The sequence below is a fragment of the Neomonachus schauinslandi genome, chromosome 1 (genome assembly GCF_002201575.2).
Source record: "Neomonachus schauinslandi chromosome 1, ASM220157v2, whole genome shotgun sequence".
In the NCBI taxonomy this organism is placed as follows: Eukaryota; Metazoa; Chordata; class Mammalia; order Carnivora; family Phocidae; genus Neomonachus; species Neomonachus schauinslandi.
The window spans coordinates 202,895,503-202,913,451 of NC_058403.1; the positions used below are offsets into that span (position 1 = coordinate 202,895,503).

At 49.2% G+C, this 17,949-nt stretch overlaps 1 protein-coding gene across 5 annotated transcripts in view; it reads left to right on the plus strand.

Moving 5' to 3' along the window:
* EPS15L1 (epidermal growth factor receptor pathway substrate 15 like 1) overlaps window positions 1-17,949 on the plus strand; it is a 95,615-nt gene that overhangs the window by 54,008 nt on the left and 23,658 nt on the right. For all 5 annotated transcript variants that reach the window (XM_021683285.1, XM_021683282.1, XM_021683279.1 and 2 more), the window contains exons 14-21: window positions 354-515; window positions 1,332-1,529; window positions 2,811-2,975; window positions 7,646-7,769; window positions 8,757-8,807; window positions 9,919-10,055; window positions 14,328-14,388; window positions 15,310-15,392. In XM_021683285.1, the coding sequence (XP_021538960.1) occupies window positions 354-515; window positions 1,332-1,529; window positions 2,811-2,975; window positions 7,646-7,769; window positions 8,757-8,807; window positions 9,919-10,055; window positions 14,328-14,388; window positions 15,310-15,392 (981 nt within the window). The remainder of the gene's footprint in view (window positions 1-353; window positions 516-1,331; window positions 1,530-2,810; window positions 2,976-7,645; window positions 7,770-8,756; window positions 8,808-9,918; window positions 10,056-14,327; window positions 14,389-15,309; window positions 15,393-17,949) is intronic.

Genomic DNA, 17,949 nt, shown 5'->3' on the forward strand with positions numbered 1-17,949 from the left:
TTCCATTCCTCCCAGTTTATTTATGTTTGGGTGATGCCTCTCCTCTCTCCACCCCTGATCACATGTCACTGGACAGCTCTTCTTGCTGGGACCCAGCCACTCTCCTGGCCCCTGGCCTCTCTTAGGCCGTCAGTAAGTATTTGCCGGGATGCTTAGTGAGAGCTCAATCCACAGCTGCCAAGCCAGGATGCACGCATTTACAGCAGGTGTGCACCGGATGCCTGCCAAGTGCAGACTGGGGGCACAGGCGGTTTTGTAGGACGTCCTGGGGGCTCCAGCCCAGGCTGAGACCCTGTTACCAGGATATTCCCCATTCTCATCTGTCTAAAGTAATGTGATGTGACTCTTCCTAGGAATTACAAAATGATTTAGACCGGGAAACAAGCAGTTTGCAAGAGCTAGAAGCTCAGAAACAGGACGCCCAAGACCGACTTGACGAAATGGATCAGCAGAAGGCCAAGCTCCGAGACATGCTGAGCGACGTGAGGCAGAAGTGCCAGGACGAGACTCAGATGGTGAGTCTCACACCCAGCACTGCAGGGGGGCTTCCTGCAGGCTTCTTTGAACTCACAATGCCCTTGAAGCACAGGACTGAGACATCCTCCTGGATTAATAGAGACATACCACTTGAAAAAGCGACCAAGCATTTGTGGCCTGACTTCAGTCTCACCCACCAAGCCATACGGTGAACGGCCTTTGGTCCCTGCTAACCTGTGTGTGTGGACACCTCACCCTGGCCCGTACCTCACCGCACAGGGGGGCCAGCACGCCCCTCTCTCGCTCTGCTGTCTTCACTGCTCATTACAAACCAGAGGGGCTGCAGCCTCAGCAGACTGTAAAGCCTTGTGTCCTCCTCTGCGGCCTCATTCGGGGATCTTTAGCCCCTGGGGGACAGATTGCCTATGCTTATCCCAGGTCTCATTCTTCCTTATCCCAAACTGACTTTCTGCCAGTTACATGGGCGTGAGCATGTCTGCCTTGTTGTTTCTCTCTGTCATGCAAGTGGAGAGAGGGCCCTGGAAGGAGGCCAGGTGTCCGGCCATCGGGCTGGTGTCTGCCTCACTGGACTAGCTCCTTCCAACAACGTGAATTAAGAATTCTACCTTGGGGTGCCTGGGTGGCTCAGTCGGTTGAGTGTCCAGCTCTTGGTTTAGGCTCAGGTTGTGACATCAAGCCCCACATTGGGCTCTGCACTCAGCGTGGAGTCTGCTTGTCCCTCTCTCTCTGTTCCTCCTGCCACTTGCGTAGCTGCTCTTGCTCTCAAACAAGTAGAATCTTAAAAAAAAAAAAAAAAAAGAATTCTCCCTCAATCATATTTCATCTCATTTCAGATTTCCTCATTGAAGACCCAAATCCAGTCTCAGGAATCTGATCTCAAGTCCCAGGAAGATGACCTGAACCGGGCCAAGTCGGAGCTGAACCGATTGCAGCAGGAAGAAACCCAGCTGGAGCAGAGCATTCAGGCTGGGAAAGTTCAACTGGAAACCATCATCAAGTCCCTGAAATCGACGCAAGATGAAATCAACCAGGTACCTTGCTGAGGATGGGCCCCTGCCTCTGCTGGCGGTGGCGGGGCCTTCTGGGGTCTTCTGGCACGTGGAGTAGCTGTGGTGACCGGTCACAGTGCTGTATGTGACCAGCCTGTGTTGGTCTGCACCTGCACCAAGGCCGCTTGTTTCCTTTGCTGTCACCCACCTCATTTACGTTAGGCTCTCTTCTGAGAGGCTGCCACCCTGGCCTGGAGGGTGAGCTCCCAGAGCCCTCCAGTGTGTGTGTGGGCGTTGTGCTTTGGCCCGGTGGCAGTTTGCTTTGCCTTCCACTTCCCCACCTGAGCGCATGCCATTTTGGGGGAATGGGCAGGGTCTGTGTGAGGACTTGAAGAGCTCCCGTGGAGAGGATGTTGGTCATAGAAATGCCCTCACCAGCGTGGTTCTTGGACAAGCGAGAGGGACAGAGTCTGAGAGTGGTTCCAGCACCTCTCCATCCCCATGCAGTTTGCAGACTGGCACATGGAGGAGGCCCCACCCTATGACCAGCATCACCCCATGCTTCTTCAAGTTCTTCAAGCTGTCTGGGCACCCCGTCCTTTTCCCACGCCTGTGTGAGGGCCCTGAGGCCTGCAGTGGCGGCTCACCGGCAGAGGGAGGGCTCCTCTCCTCCCCTGTACATAATGGCCCCTGTGTGTCCCATCTACGGAGTGGGGGTGATGCTCTCCCTTGGCAATGTCAAAATGGCTAGTCATGCTTCCTTTCCTGACTGGCTCCACCTCTCGCTCTTTTTGCCAGGTTACAGACAAAAGTTGATCACAAACGTGCCAGGGGTTTAATACCCTATATTGTTTCATTCTTAATGAATAGATGTAGTATTATCTTAAGACCTTTTTCCTCCAAGCAGTAAGAGTTTGTACAGGTAGATAGGAACCAAGACATGAGTGTGTGTTAGTAATAACAGTGAAGTTCGCTGCTGCTTATTAACGCAAACGGGGTGATAAAAACTCCATAAAGGAAAATGTTGATAATCGCTTGGAACAGATTGTGAATCTGGATTTTACCAGTTTCAGTTTGTTCAGAATTGACAAATGTCTGTTTGAACACGGGCCTCCCTCAGGGGCTGGGGATACAGAGAGGCCTCATGGGGCGGCGGGAAGGACCTCATTCTGGTTTACAAGTGGTCTCACTTCTTGTAAACTCTGTAAGCGAGTAATTCAGTTTCCCATCTGTCACTCGGGGTTGGGCATTAGGAGAAAAAAATGTCTCTCCTGACACTTTTCCCCTAAACCCCGTGTGCTAGTGGCCATCTTTGTTGTGTAGGCACGAAGCAAGCTTTCCGAGCTGCACGAGAGCCACCAGGAAGCCCACAGGACCCTGGAGCAGTACGACGAGGCACTCGACGGGGCCCACGGCGCCAGCCTGACCAACTTAGCCGACCTGAGCGAGGGGGTCTCCCTGACAGAGAGGGGCGGTTTTGGAGCCATGGTAAAGGTCGAATAAACATATTCCAGTCCTGGGATTAGGTCCCACGTTGAGATCAGAGAATGCCCTGCCTGCGGGATCCAGCGCTTGCCAGCCTTGATTCTGTCCGAATGCAGGGTGTTTCTTGTGTCCACTGCCGCTCTGTGTGTCCCCACAGGCCCTGCGGCCCAGCGTACATGGCTGTGCTCCGGCCTTGCTTCCGGGACAAAGCGAAGGATAGGCCTGAATCCTTTGTAAACCAGTGTTTAATAAAAGACCATCTTTAGTGGGCCGACCACCCACGTTTGGAGGGTTTCCCAAATGTAACCAAAACTGAATCAAGCTCTCACACATTGTGAAACCTTATATCCTGCTAGTTGGGGGGACCAGGGGAGTGTGTGTGTGTGTGTGTGTGTGTGTGTGTGTGTGTGTGTGTGTTCCCACAAGGAGCACCTTGAAAATCGAATGAATTGCTAAAGATCAAGAAAAGTGACAGCCCTTTCGAGGCATTGCTGTTTGACCTATGAACTGGCCTCTCTGTTGCAATTTTGGTTACACTGAAAACCTCGGCACTTTATGACCCTAGGGGTCCTGATCAAGGCCCAAGGGGCTTTTGGCCTCTTAGGTTTCTGTGGACTCTCGGGCTGCTCACATCCAGCCAGTATTACTTTTTCCTCAGATTGTCAGGTCCCCTTGTTCCTGGCCCCAAGCCCCAGCGTTTCCACTCTAGTCTGGCTGATGAGAGCATCTTTGTGCTCCTGAGGGAGCCAGTGGGACGCGGTTGGTCTTGATGATTTGGTTGTGCTGTGCTTCTGAAGCCTTTCACTGCTCGCCCCACACTGCTGCCCCCTCATCCAGGACTCATCCTCCGAGCCCTCCTTCTGCACCTGGCCCTGTTGGCTTCGCAGATTCCTTTTCCTTCCTGTAATAATACGGCTTCCCTTTCTCTCAACTAGAGACTTAGCTCTTCATGTTCATTTCTTGATGTGTTTCTTTCCTCAGTAGCTGAGTACTCAGTCCCAGGAATTTATGGGGAAGCTTACGCCTCCTTCCCTGAGTTGCCTAGAAGATGCTGTTGATGCGCTCCTCTGTCTCCTGTCGCTGGCCCTTCCTGCTTCCCTCTGCTATTCACAGATTCCTTTTTGTCATGGAATTGTAAACGGGTGAATTCCATATCCGCCCTGGGGCCCAAATTCAGCTTCATTGTCTGAATTTAGACTATGGAACAACATCCACTCGTCGTTAAGTGCTTGAGGCAGAATTGCCCGCTTGGCTGTCCGGCTGTCCCCTGTCTCTGTGTGTGCATTTCAGCTTCGCGGCCCTGCTTTCACTTTCCCCATCTGGCGTTGGTCCCCTTGCACAGCTTTGGGCTTGTCCTGTTTCATCTTCGTTCACGAAACAGCTCACTCTCAAACTCTTTTGCAGGTTCGAATAAGATCGATTTCCTTGGATAAAAAGTTGGCAGCAAAGTGGCAGTTGGCAAGTGGCCAGTGATTTCCCTCCTCCCCTCGCGCCTCGCGCCCCCCCCCCCCGATTTTTAATCTTTCCTTATTTTCATTCATCTTGTAAGCAGGGCAAAGTTTACATGATAGTCAACTCATCCTGGAATGTCGATGTCAGATATGTTACATAGAAACTTGCAACCAGTGTCTGAAAGAAAAACTATATTTATCTTGTTGTACAAATACAGTTTTTAAAGCATTTTTGGTTTGTTTCCTTTTCTTAATAAATACCTCGAAGAGGGCTTTTTGTTTACTCTTGAATATTTCGAGACTGCTTCACAGAGCTCTTTGTTCTCTTTGAGGTGGGTGAAAGTGAGGGGTTTAGTCCCCTGAGAATAGTGTAACCAGAGAGGTGCATCTAGAACTTTCTAAGGCTGGACAGTTCTATTAAAGTTACTAACTTTAGTGTTAAGCTCATAACTATGTTACTTTATCCAAGAGACTGATTCTTCTTAAAGCCAAATTTATTTCTTGTTTTTCATCTGATGATGATAATACTGGCCTCTTGCCCTTGAAGACAGCACCCAACCAACCTGTCTAGTAGACAGAAGGTAATAAATCATAATCGACTTAAGCCTCGCCAAGAACTCATCATTGGGTTGTCTGTTGCATCCAGCCCCACTGGCATGCTGGAGCCATATTTTCTTGGCTCTCCAGAGCTGATTATTAAATAGGAATTTTGTAACCTGATTATAGAACTTTTGGTAACTTGGATTCAGCCACAGTGGGAGTATTTACACCATGGGAACTGGCAGAAGCTGCCAATCAGGGCTTTTTTTTTTTTTTTCCTCAGAGAGCTGGTTCACCAGCACACCACTGCCCAGCCCCCATCTAAAGGGAACTCCTCAGTAACTCCTTTCAGAGTTGTCACATCTATTTCTTAACAAGTGCAGAACTTAAGACTAGTTCCTGAACTCTGTGTTCGAGGTATTTTACCTCTGTCTTTCACCCTGGTGCTTGTCTGCTGTACTTGGGTCTCCCAAGTGGCAGCTGGCTCAGTTCTCAATGACAAGCGGTCAGTGGATGGTGGAGTTTATGGCATCTCTGCACCAGGGGAAATCTCATTTTCTGCTCTGAATCCGTGAAATAGAATCAGAACCACTGGTGGTTACCTTACATACATGAATCCTCCTGGGGTCTCTGTAGGCTTCTCCTTTGAAGGGGAGGGAGCGATTGCTGCCTTAGGCAAATAACTGCTCCTGAGAAAGAGATTGCAGACCTGACTTTCAGGTCAGGGGGCTTGCAGCCAGAGCCCCTAGAATCACAGTCTCCTCTCTGCCATCGCCCCCTCTTATTTGGCAGGCTTCCAAGTGGTGATCGAAAACATTAAAAGAAAAAAAAAAAAAACCCACCAACTTGTAAACCATGCTATTAAAAACTAAATAGAAGCTTCCAGTCTGAGCCTGAGGTGTCATTCTTAATGCACACCCGTGTCCAGGTCATCATCTCTCTCCATTCTTCTGGAACAGATACATTCCTTCCCCCATGGCACAGTGTGAGAGGTTGATTTTCCATCCTGGCCTCCCAGCTTCTTTAGATTAGGACTTCTCCCTCGTATTTATCTGTGTCAGCGAGCCCCATCAGACACTTGCTGGGTGCGTGCGTTGTGCAGGTGTTAAGCACCATGCTGCCCTTAACGAACCGCACGCTTCCGCCAGACGCGGAGCTTGCAGACATCTGTACTTACTTGCCTAAGAACCTACTTGGTTTCCCCACCTTGGGAAGCCCTGTGGTTGGAGGCTGCAGATAATCTTTCCCAGGTAAGAAAAGTTTTCCCATTGGCCCAGTGCCTCTGAGAGCCATCCTGCTTCCCAAAGTCAGCCAGCCCAGAGTGCTAGGAGCCTAGTCAGGAATCTTCCTTTGACGTCATTGCCCTGTAACCGTTGTCTGTATTTTTACGGAAGCCCCAGCTCTTTAATTATTTGGCTTTGGAATATTGGATGTTTGCCAGCCCCACGGGTGCCGACACATCTGCCAGATTCAGTGAGGATGTTGTGCTTTTTCGTATCACGGTGAAACCTTCATGTTTTCACTGAGGGTGTGTCTTTATTAACCAAAATACACTCACTGTTTCTAAACGAAGTGCATTGTTCCTGTGTAGATTATACCCCCCCACCAACATTTGGGCCATTTTCAACTATAAAAATGCGCTCTTCAAAAGCAAATCTTTTTTTTTTTTTTTCCTTTCCTTCTGGTTTAAACATGCTTGTTTGTTTCTAGAAATAAGCACTTTTTAAAAAACGTGCACGGTGCGAAGTGTATATGCTCTAGTAGTTCTAACTGCATAAGCAACTCATTTCCTCCCAGGATGTAAATAGCCTGCATGTTTCTTGGTGTGGAAAGAGCATTTTAAAAAATGCCCACATAGGTAGACGTTCTGTGAAAAAAAGATGATTGAGGGAGGCCACACTTTTGAACGAGACCCATGCTGTCGTTGTTGAGTGGCTTGTTAGGTTTTCTTTTTGACATTTCCAAAAATACCACTGCTTTCTGACTTAGTGATTTTTTAAGCAGAATTTCTAATTGTGAGAAAATACACATAACATAGAATTGACCATCTGAACCATGCCTCAGTATATTCACACTGTGTAACTAAACTCCAGAGCGTTTTCATACCCACTAAACACTCACTCCCCGTCCTGCTTCCTCAGCCCCTGGCACCCACCGCTCTACTGTCTCTGAATCTGACTCCTCTAGGGACCTCATATAAAGTGACACTGTCACACAGCATTTGTCTTTTCGTGACTGGCTTGTTTCACTCAGCATAATGTCCTCAAGGGTCAATAATATTTCCTTATATTTCTACATACTACATCTAGTATATCTGTTCGTCTGTCAGCGGACGTTTGTTTGGGTTGCGTCCACTCAATTTTTAAATAAACTTTCAGTTTGCAAGAGTGGTGGACTTACAGGAAAACTTAAAGGGAGTACAGAAAGTTCCCACATACCCCACACCCAGCTTCCCCTATCATTAATACCTTGTCCCTGCGAATGAACATTTGTCACCGCGAATAAACTAGTGTCGACACGTCACTATGAACCAACGTCCACATTTCTTTGATGATTTTTTAATCGTTCTCTGTAAGGTCCCACTGCTTGAAGGAGAAATATGCAAGTTGGGTAGGGAATTCTGTACTTTGCTTTAAATTTGAAATAATAAAATTTCTGTCCTGTCTCTTCACAAAATTATAGGATGATCCTTTCAAAAATAAAGCCTTGTTATTTAGCAACAATGCCCAAGAATTGCATCCGGATCCTTTCCAGGCTGAAGACCCCTTCAAATCCGACCCATTTAAAGGAGCTGATCCCTTCAAAGGTATCTCGCCCGGTGCCCACTTCGTCATTGGAGGGCTGTTTACTTTGTGCCATTTAGAACTGTCTGATGACTAGAATGGTTGCAAGATAGGCACCTTCTGGAATGGACGGGGAAGGGAATCCTTGGAGCCTCCTGGGCTACCTGAGTGTTTCGCTTCAGCCGGTTCACTACAGAACTGAGGCATTGGCGTGTGGTGGAAGAGCTCAGCTCCCAGCTCCCAGCTCCCAGCTCCCAGTGAGGTGCCCACATTCAAGGGCAGCTGGCTCCGCCCTTAACCTCTGCACACCTCAGTTCCCAGCCTCCAGAAGGGGTGGTAAATTCTCCCTCGCTCTCCTGGTGGGATCAATAAGACAATCAGATGTAGTCATGATTATGAAACTACCCAGTGAAGGACAGATCCCCACATAAGTCTAAGGTCTTCATGTGACACATTTACCCAGAGCCACACGCGAGTCGAGAATAACCAGGAAGACTTCTACGAACAAGTTTTCCTCGGTTTCCCTGTTTTTTTTCAGAGCAGGAAGCCTGAAAGCCTTCCAGGAAGGGTATCTGTATGTTCCTGAGTGAAGTGCTGGGGCGGGGAGAGGGCAGTGGGGGTGCCTTTCCAGTGTCAGATGTGGGATCAGAGGTTCGCAGGTCCAAGAGAGGAATCGGGCAGCTCCTGAAGCTTGGATGTGTGGAGCTCATCATTGCTCCGGGGCTGCCTGTGGGTTGAGGACTGGGGCAGCCCTGGGGTCCTGTGTTGTCGTACCTGGGGGAGGTGAGAGGGAGATGAGATACAAGCGTAAAGCATGGCAGAGAAAGAGAGGAGTGAATTCTGGCTCACTCCACGTTTTCCCCACCTCCAGCCCATGTTGAGCAGTTACCTCATTTCATCTTGAGCACCCCAACTAAGAAAAGCCACCTCGGCCAGTGGCCGCTCCCACTTGGATATGCCAGAGTCCTTTTCTGCCATAGAGCTAAACGTCCCTCTCTCCTCTAACCTAGGTGACCCATTCCAGAATGACCCCTTCGCAGAACAACAGACAGCTTCAGCAGGTAAAAGCCTTTGTTGAAAAGACTTTTTGTTTTTTCGTGGACTCGTCCTCAGACTCTTTCCATTCCTAGTTCAAGTTGAAGGAAATGGAAAAGCAGCCTGTCTGCCAGGCCTCCTACGACAGGGCAGCAGGGGAGCTTAGTTTCTGAGGAAGCCTGGCAGCGACATTACCCTCCCCTTCACCGACGGGTGCCCCTTCTTGCCGACCTCACAGCGTGAAGAGAAGCAGAACTAGAAAAGGAGCTCCCAGTGGCCAGGCGATTTTTCAGACCTAGCCACGGCAGCTTGGTCCTGTGGTAGCATCAGGGGGCCCCATGTAGCACCTGCCCGCAGCGGGGCTTCGGTCTACACATGCCAGAGGCGGCCGCGGTACCGGGAAGCATGGCCATCTGCACTGCACGAAAGCCTAGTGTCTCGTTCCCTGCTGGTGACAGCGGCTTTGCCCCGTGTCCATTCACCATGCCTGCACCCCGCATTCCAGGGGACTGAGCACACCGTGGGTATGGTGATGCGATCATGCTGCCTGTTTATCTACTTCTGTATTTTTTTACTGAGGTGAAATTCATACAACACAAAATTCACCATTTTAAAGTGACAATTCAGTGGCATTTGGTACATTCATAATGTACAGACACCACCTCTGTGTAGTTCTAGAACATTGCCATGCCCTAAACGGAAGCCTCATCCCCATGAGCAGTCACACCCCTTTCCCCCTCCCCCAGCCCCTGGCAACCACCAGTCTGCTTTCTGTCTCTGGATTTATCCATGTTTTTATTTTTAAAATCAGCTTTGTTGGGAGGTATAATTTACACACAACAAAATTCACCAATTTTAAGTGTGTAATTAGATAAGTTTGGGTAAATGTGTGCAGTTGTGTGAAATCAAGAACACCTCCATTGTCCCAGAAGGTTCCCTTGTGCCTCCTACTCCCAACCCCCAGGCGCCTGGCAACCACTGACCTGCTTTCTGTCATTATGGTTTTTCCCTTTTGTAGAATTTCATATAAAACGGCGTCAGTGAGCTATGTGTTTTTACATTTGGGTTCTTCCATGAAGCATAATGTTGTTTATTCATAGGGGCATGTTTTTATTCACTTTCCAAAACACCCTCTAGATCCATTCGGAGGGGATCCTTTCAAAGAAAGTGACCCATTCCGTGGCTCTGCGCCCGACGACTTCTTTAAGAAACAGACAAAGAATGACCCATTTACCTCAGACCCATTCACGAAAAACCCTTCCTTACCCTCAAAGGTGAGTGACCCCGGGGAGGTGTAGGTGCTGTGTGTGTGCCCGGTGCTTGTCCCTGTGAGGCTCGTCCTGTGACTCAGGTTGTCACATTCAGTGGGCCACTGAGCCCATGTCAGGATGGCTTGGGTCCCGAATAGCTCTCTTTTCTCTGTTCCTTTCCCTGCCCCTGTCACTTCAGCTCAGGCCCACCGGGTGGCTTCTCTGTTCTACCTCCTGCCCCCACTGCTGCCCCGTCTCCCAACAAAACTGAAATGAAAGAAAGCATCACATGCTCCACACGGCCGCCCTGCCATCTTCCTGGCAGCACTGAAAGTGTGTGAGGCATTCACATGCCCCTCTCCATCCCTAGCTTCTAGCAAACCATGTGTGTTGCACGGTGTTAGGCCCAGTGCACTGCACAAAAAAGCGACTCTGTGATTGAACAGAGAATCCTCGTGTCTAGTGAGGGCGGTGTATAGCCTTCCTTCATGTTCCAGGCTGCATCTCTCCCTCCGCCCCTCAGATTCCCTGGTTTTCCTCTTCTCCACGGACCTATTGGTCTGTCGCACTAGACCCAGAGCTCCTTGAAGGCAAGGATTAATTTGTAACATTTCTGTTGATAGACCTGTTGCGGGATACCCCTTTCGTTTCTGCTACTGGTCTATGTGTGTGATCTGTGTTCTTACTCTCTGTTGATCAATTTTGTTGAGCTTGTCCATGAACCAGGTTTTGGTTCTATAAATTTCCTCTCCTGTTTGCTTCTATTTCACTGATTTCTGCTTTTTATTATTTTCTTTCTCCTATTTATTTTGGGTTAGTACTTGCTCTTCCATTTCTAACATCTTAAGATTCAACCTTAGGTCATTGACTTTAGACCATCTTTTTTAATATAAATATTTTAAAACTACACATTTCACCCTAAGCACTACTTAGCTGCATTCCACACATTTTCACGTGTTGTATCTTCATTGTCCTTTAGTTTGAGATATTTTCTAGTTTCCCTTGTGATTTCTCTGTTGAAGCATGGATTATTTAAAGTATTGTTTTGTTTCCAGATATTCTTTCCTTCCTTTACATATCTTATCATACTGATTTTTAATTAAATCTGTTATTAGAGAACATATTTTGTATGTTTGCAGTCCTTTTAAATTTATTGATACCCATATTATGGTTCGTGTTGGTGTCCATACCATGTACAGTTGATGAGAATGTTGGTCTGCAGTTGCTGGGTGTCATGTTCTATCAATGCCAATTATGTCAGTGTGGCTGATAGTTCCGATCGTTTGTGTCCTTACTGTTTTTGTTTGCTTGTTTTGTAGCTCTACCACTGTACCCATCGCTGAGAGAGGAATGTTAAAGTCTGTGATTGTGGAATTGTCTGTGTCCCTGTTAATTCCGTCAAGTTTTGCTTCATGTGTTTTGAAGCTCTCTCCGGTGCCTACACATTTGTGCTTCTTGTATCAGCCTGATGCAGTGACCTTTTTATCATTATAAAAGCTTCCTTTTTTCCTCTGGCGATATCTCTGTCTTGAGATCTGTTTTATCATATATTGAAATAGCCTTCCTCCATCCTTCTTATGCTTATTCTTTGCCCGCTATATCTTTTTTTCATCCATTTACTTTCAGTCTGCCTGGGTCTTTATACACAAAGGGTTTTTTATAGCGAGCATATAGTTGGGACTGCTTTTCTCTCCGGCCTGGAAATCTTGGCCTTCAAAATAGAGTGTCTAGTCCATTAACATTTAATGCAGTTGTTGATACGGTTAGATTTAAATCTACCATTTTATTATTTCCTTGCTTTTTATCCCCTGTGTTTTGTTCCTCTGTTCCCTCTCTGCCACCTTTTAGATTATTTGAATGTTTTCTAGAATTCCATTTTCTAGTATTTGTTGGCTTCTTTTAACTATATCTATTTCTATTATTTTTGGAGGTTGCTTTAGGGATTACCGTATACACCCTTAACTTTTCATAGGCTACTTGGAATTAATATTATATCACTTCATGTAAAATGTAGAGAACTTGCAACCATGTGGGTCCATTTGTCCATCTCCTCCCTAGCCAGCAGTGTCTTCTCTTATGTTCTAGCTGTCATATGAATATAATATATCTAAATATGCCATAAACTCCTTAAGACCATCTTGCTTTAATCCATTGTATGTGTCTAAAAGAGATTTTTTTTTTTAAGATTTATTTATTTATTTGACAGAGACACAGCGAGAGAGGGAAGACAAGCAGGGGGAGTTGGGAGAGGGAGAAGCAGGCTTCCCGTGGAGCAGGGAGCCCGATGCGGGGCTCAGTCCCAGGACCCTGGGATCATGACCTGAGCTGAAGGCAGACACTTAACCGAGTGAGCTACCCAGGCGCCCCTAAAAGAAATGTTAAAAGGGAAAAAGGCGGTCTCTTTGTTTTTACCCATATATTTGCCATTTCTCATGTCCTCATTCCTTTCTCAAGATCTTATTTACCCTCATGATCCTTTTCCTTAAGCCTGAAGAACTTTCTTTGGCATTTCTTATAATACAGGTCTACTTTGTTGTCATTCCCTTTTTTTTTTAATAGAGATTTTATTTGTTTATTTGTCAGAGGGAGAGAGAGAGAGAGAGAGAGGGAGCACAAGCAGGCGGAGCAGCAGCAGAGGGAGAAGCAGTTTCCCTGCTAAGCAGGGAGCCTGATGCGGGGCTCAATCCCAGGACCCTGGGATCATGACCTGAGCTGAAGGCAGATGCTTAACCAACTGAGCCACCCAGGCGTCCCTTTGTTGTCACTCTTGAAGGGTATTTGTGCCCAATCTCGTATTATTTTTTTTCCTTCCAGCACTTTTAGGATGTTATTCCACTGCCTTCTGGCCTCCCTGTCCTTGAGGAGAAGTCCTGAGTCTCTCAGGCGGTTGTCCCCCACCATAGGTACCATGCTGTTTTTCTCTGGCTGCCTTAGCTCTTTAGCTCTGCTTTTCAGCAGTTTGACTGTGAAGCATATGTGTGTGTGGTTTTCTTTGTATTTAAGTTGTTTGGGGTTTGCCGAGGTTCTTAAATCTGTAAATCAGGTCTTTTACCAAACTTGGCAAGTTTTTGGCCATTACTTCCTTAGACATTTTCTTTTTCTACCCTATTCTCTCCTTTCTTTGTGGGATTACAATTACTTTTATATTAGAGGTTTTAGTAATGGCTCCACAAGTCCCTGAGACTCTGTTTTCTCTTCATTCTTTTTGTTCTCTTTTTTCTGTAGATTGGGTACTTTCTACTGATCTATCTTTAGCTTTAGTTACTTTTTTCTCGATCATCTGTTGTTTAGCTGACCTAGTGAAGTTTTTATTCTAGATGTTGTACTTTTTTCAGTTTTCGAATTTCCATTTGTTTCTTTGTATAGTTTCTATTTTTCTGCTAAGATCTCCTATCCATTCCTCTTTAGTCTATTTTCCTTTACTTCATTGAACACAGTTACTCCTGCTTTAAAGTCATCCTCATCAAAGAATTCCAAAACATCTGGGTCCTCTTGGGACTGGTTCTATTGATTGTCTTTTCCCTTGAGAACTGGCCACGGTTTTTCTGATTCTTGTTACGTTGAATGATTTCAAAACGTATGCTGTGTATTGTGAGTGCTCTGTTGCGGTGACTGGATACTGGTATATGCCTCCAAAGAGCCCAGATGGTTTTGTTTCAGCAGGCAGTTGACTCGGTGAGGCTCCACTGCAAACTCACTTTCTCTCACCTGAAGTTGCGTACTTGTGACCTTAGCTGTAGGCTGCATTCAGTCTCCTCCTGCACATGGTGCTGGGGTCAGCCCTTGTCTTGGGCAGAGCTTATCATGAAATTTTGGACTCCCATTCTCTGCCTCTCCTTTCTGGGGTCCTGTCCCTTTCTCATGACTGTGGTTGTCCCAGACTACCATCCTCTAGTCTTCAGGCCAGAAAGACAGTGAGTTTTCTGTTGAGGTCTAGCCTCCCGAAACCCTCAGGTTATAGCTGTCTAGACAGAAGACTCAACTTTGTGCTGTTGGCTCCTGCCAACTTGGAATTCTCGTCTAGTCTTCCTGCTCTGGCTCACTTCCTGAGCCTTCAGGTGGTTGCTTATGTTTACTTATTTTTTTGCATTTTGTCCAGAGTTTATAGGTATGCTCTGCAGGAGGGGTTGGTCTGTTGGGATTTTACTCCGCCAGAGTTTAGTTTGAATCACTTTCTCCTCCTAATGGCCGGCACCGGATTCAGTGTACGCAGATGGCAGTAAAGTCTGTGCTTGGATGAATGGCTGGGTGAACGAATGAACTGCTTTTTACTCTTCCCTCTCTCCTTTCACTCAGCTCGACCCCTTTGAATCCAGTGATCCTTTTTCATCCTCCAGTGTCTCCTCAAAAGGATCAGGTGAGACTGATGACTTATTTTCCTTCTGACTCTCCCCCTAGCCAGTGGAAGGAGCCCACCCAGTTCCTGCTTCCGTTTCCAAAGCTGTGTGTCCTCAGAGTTTATGTCATTAATCAGTGGCACCCAGATCCTCACCTGAGGTACTTGGGCCAAAGCCAGCTCCCCCTAGCTGCTCATCTTTCTGCAAAGGAAGATCGGCAGTAGGAATTCAGTCAGTAATAACACCAGTGTTCCTGGTTACTCTTTACTCATTTCTCCGTACAAATCTTTGATTTGTACCTTCAGATCTTTTTCCTAAAAGAATCCAAGTTTGACTGAGGGTCTTGGCTTGTGCATTAAGGGAGGGGGGAGAGTTTGGATTCCCCCTTGCTTTTGGGAACAGGCCCCACTTGCTTCTGCGGCCTTGCCTAGCAGCTCGTGCTTGTTGGTGATAGAGTTTGGGTTCATAGGTGGGTGTATGGGTTATGCAGGCAAGTTGCCCCACCAAAGGAGAAAACTGCACCCGCAGACAACCTCCCCACATACAAGGTGTGGATGGTGGGTCGCTGCGGACCTGCACCTCCCTCCTTGACCCAAGAGGGCAGTTGGCTGTGCTTCTGCACTTGTCACTCGTTTGCTGACTGTGAACAGCGCTGGCTAGAAGTACCGATATGGGGCACCGTCCCTGTGGCCCTGCTTGAGGCGGCCGTCATGGCGAGAGGCTTCTGGCCAAGCTGCCCCAACCACCAGCCAGGGCGGGTTGGGGGCAGGGAGGCCGCGTTGAGGGACCGCATCTAGACGCACAGCCCTGGCAAGCAAATGCTGCCTCCTCGGATATCGTGCGCCGGGGGCCGGTGACCACCGAGAGGCAGCACCTCCCTCTGCCCCCGGAGGTGTGTCCCTTGAATGCCCTAACTCTGCCTCTGTTGGTGCTACTTGCAGGTCCCTTTGGAACCTTAGACCCCTTCGGAAGCGGGTCCTTCAGTAGTGCTGAGGGCTTTGCCGACTTCAGCCAGATGTCCAAGGTAAACCCCCTCCCACGGAGCACACGCGCCTCCGCCAGTGTCTTTGTGCCTCTTGTCGTGGTTGTGTCGTGAGCAGCCAGGCGTAATTGTTAGCACCACGTATGTATTTCCCGGCACCCGTCAGACACTGAAACACGTCCTCACGTGAGATCGTGAGCCGGCAGGCAAGGTCTAGAAGATGCCTGTGCTTGTGATCAGCTCCATTTCCCTTCATCGGAGTGGAACTCCAGGGCTCTGCATCCCTCCACGAGGCATAAGTGTTGCTCCCCCGGTCCTCCTGGTGTCTGTTAGCTGCCAGATCTCAGGCGGTGGAGCTGTGGCTGCACGGGCTCAGAGAAGGTGTTAGGCACAGAGGGCTCAGGAGGGTCACGGGGGGGCAGGCCTCGTGTGCAGGCAGCTGATGCTGGAACTGTCGGCCCCAGGCTGGCAGCCGGGAGGCATCCAGAGAAAATGGGCCGGTTATGTAAGTGGGAGCTGCCCGACACAACCCGAGAAGGGTTTGGAAAGCGAGGGCTAGGTTCCGTGAACAGAGATACGGGTGGAAAGGGAGCTGTTCCAGACAGATGACATCCCTGAAGTTGTCAGGGTGGGCAGTATCAGTGTGGCCAGAGTTAGGTGAATATAGCCCCAGGTGGTGTTGGGGCCCTGTTGTGAGGAGGGGCTGGGGAAGGTGTGGCTAGAAAGCTAAGTCTTTAACGTAGCTGGAAGTCAGTGGATCATGTCCAAAATGGACAGGTCAAGAAATAACAGTAGATGCCCATGATTATGGAGGTAATTCCCAGAAGAAACTGCTAAGAAGTCAAAGAGGTCAGCCAGGGTGAGTGGGAGAGGCAGTGATCTGAGGGTTGCTGGTCTTTGTTATAATCTTTAGCGTCCCCTGCTTTTGAGCATGATTACGTATTTCTTCTATAAGTATTAAAGGAAAGCAATGTTAGGTGTGCCCCATGTTGGCCTCTGGGCCCCGTCCCCAGGACCTCCTTGTGCTCCGCTGCTTCTTGGCCGCCCCTCAGGCAGGTGAGGGCCTCGTGGGGCACAGCCTGTGGCCAGAGTCATGCTTTCTTTACTCACTCCACCGATCTGCAGTATCCACCTGCTCCAGCCCAGGTACCATCGGCATGGGGCGGGGTGGCCACAAGCAGGAAACAGTCCCCGTCCCTGATCTCACCTCCTCGTTGGGGAGGCTCAGAAGCCAGATGGTGGGGAGGGAGCTGGGGAGGGAATCTCCGGAGCATGTGGGAGCTGGGCCTCCGCAACAAGGAGTCGCTTGCTTCCTGCCCCTGCCAGCCCCTGCTGGGCACCCCTGCCGTGCCAGCTCCTTGGGGCGTCCTGCCTGCTGGCGCCATGCTCACTCAGCCTGATGGGCACACACTTGTCTGGGCACTGAGCACTTGTGGTGAACCCGTGTGTGATTGTGGCGCTCACAGCTTTTGAGATTCTGTTTAGGTTTTCAAAGAAGCCCGTGAGCGTACATTGTCAAGGTAGCAAATCCAGCTTCTGGCCAGAGAGAGAATGTTTGCCGGTCGGCTGTCGCGGGAGGGAGCCCAGAGGTGCTGGTGTAGCCGCCTCCCTGGTTCCGGTGCCTAGAAGGAACGAGCCTCCCTCCCCCATTTGGAAACGCCGTGACACTGCTGGCCGGGATGCTGTCTGGGCTTGGCCAGAAGGCACCAGGGCAGGAGGTCTGCTCGAACGTTTGCCTGTCGCTTGGTGGCTGTTACACGTGCCCCTGCTCCTCGAGCATGGAGCTGTGCGTCCTCCGCTTCCGTCCCTGCTTAGCAGGCAGGAAATCAACTCCTGAAATCAGGGAACTTGTGCCACATGGTGGCAGCAGTCCCCAAAGGAAGGGGTCTGCATTGTGCTCTCGAGCCAGGAGAGCGGGCCCACTCCCCTCGCCCCTCTCCCTTTGGGAGGCTGGCCCCAGCGCTAAGCAGGGGAGAGTGGGGGAGAGCTACCAGGGGCCGGGGCTGAGACCAGGTTGAGAGGTGCACTGGTAGAGGCTGCCTGGGCTGGTGGAGGGCTGTGCAGGGCGGCCAGTCTGGAGGGGCTCCAGACAGCGGAATGGCCACCCCTCTCCCTTCCAGGCCGTCTCTGCGTGTCCTGGGGCTGCAGAGACTCCCCGGAGCCGGGCAGGGCAGTTCAGAGCCTGGCCCTGCCTGTCTTCCTGCCCGTCCTAACCGAACATCGCGTTTTCCCTCTGATCCGGCTTCCCTCTCCTTGTCCGCGTGCCCCTCGATCAGGCTGCACGCACACGTGCGCTTGTGACTTCAGAGCCCATGGCCCCTTCCTGTTCGAGCCCCCGGGCGGGATAGAGCTGGACGGGGCTGTGGAAAATTTGTCTCCGGCGCTCCCTTGTTTGGTTTCCATGCTCCTGTCAGCGCCTGATGTCGTGCCACTTGTCCAGCGGAACACCGAGCCCTAACCTTGTAGGTCTCTGTTTTTCCCTTTGGTTCCCTTTCTGTTTTTCAAGAAAAACATCATGTGTATAAATAAAATGCTGAAGGAAATGAAAGTAAAGTGGCAAGAAGGCTTTTTTTTTTTTTTTGGCTTCTTGGTTTTATGT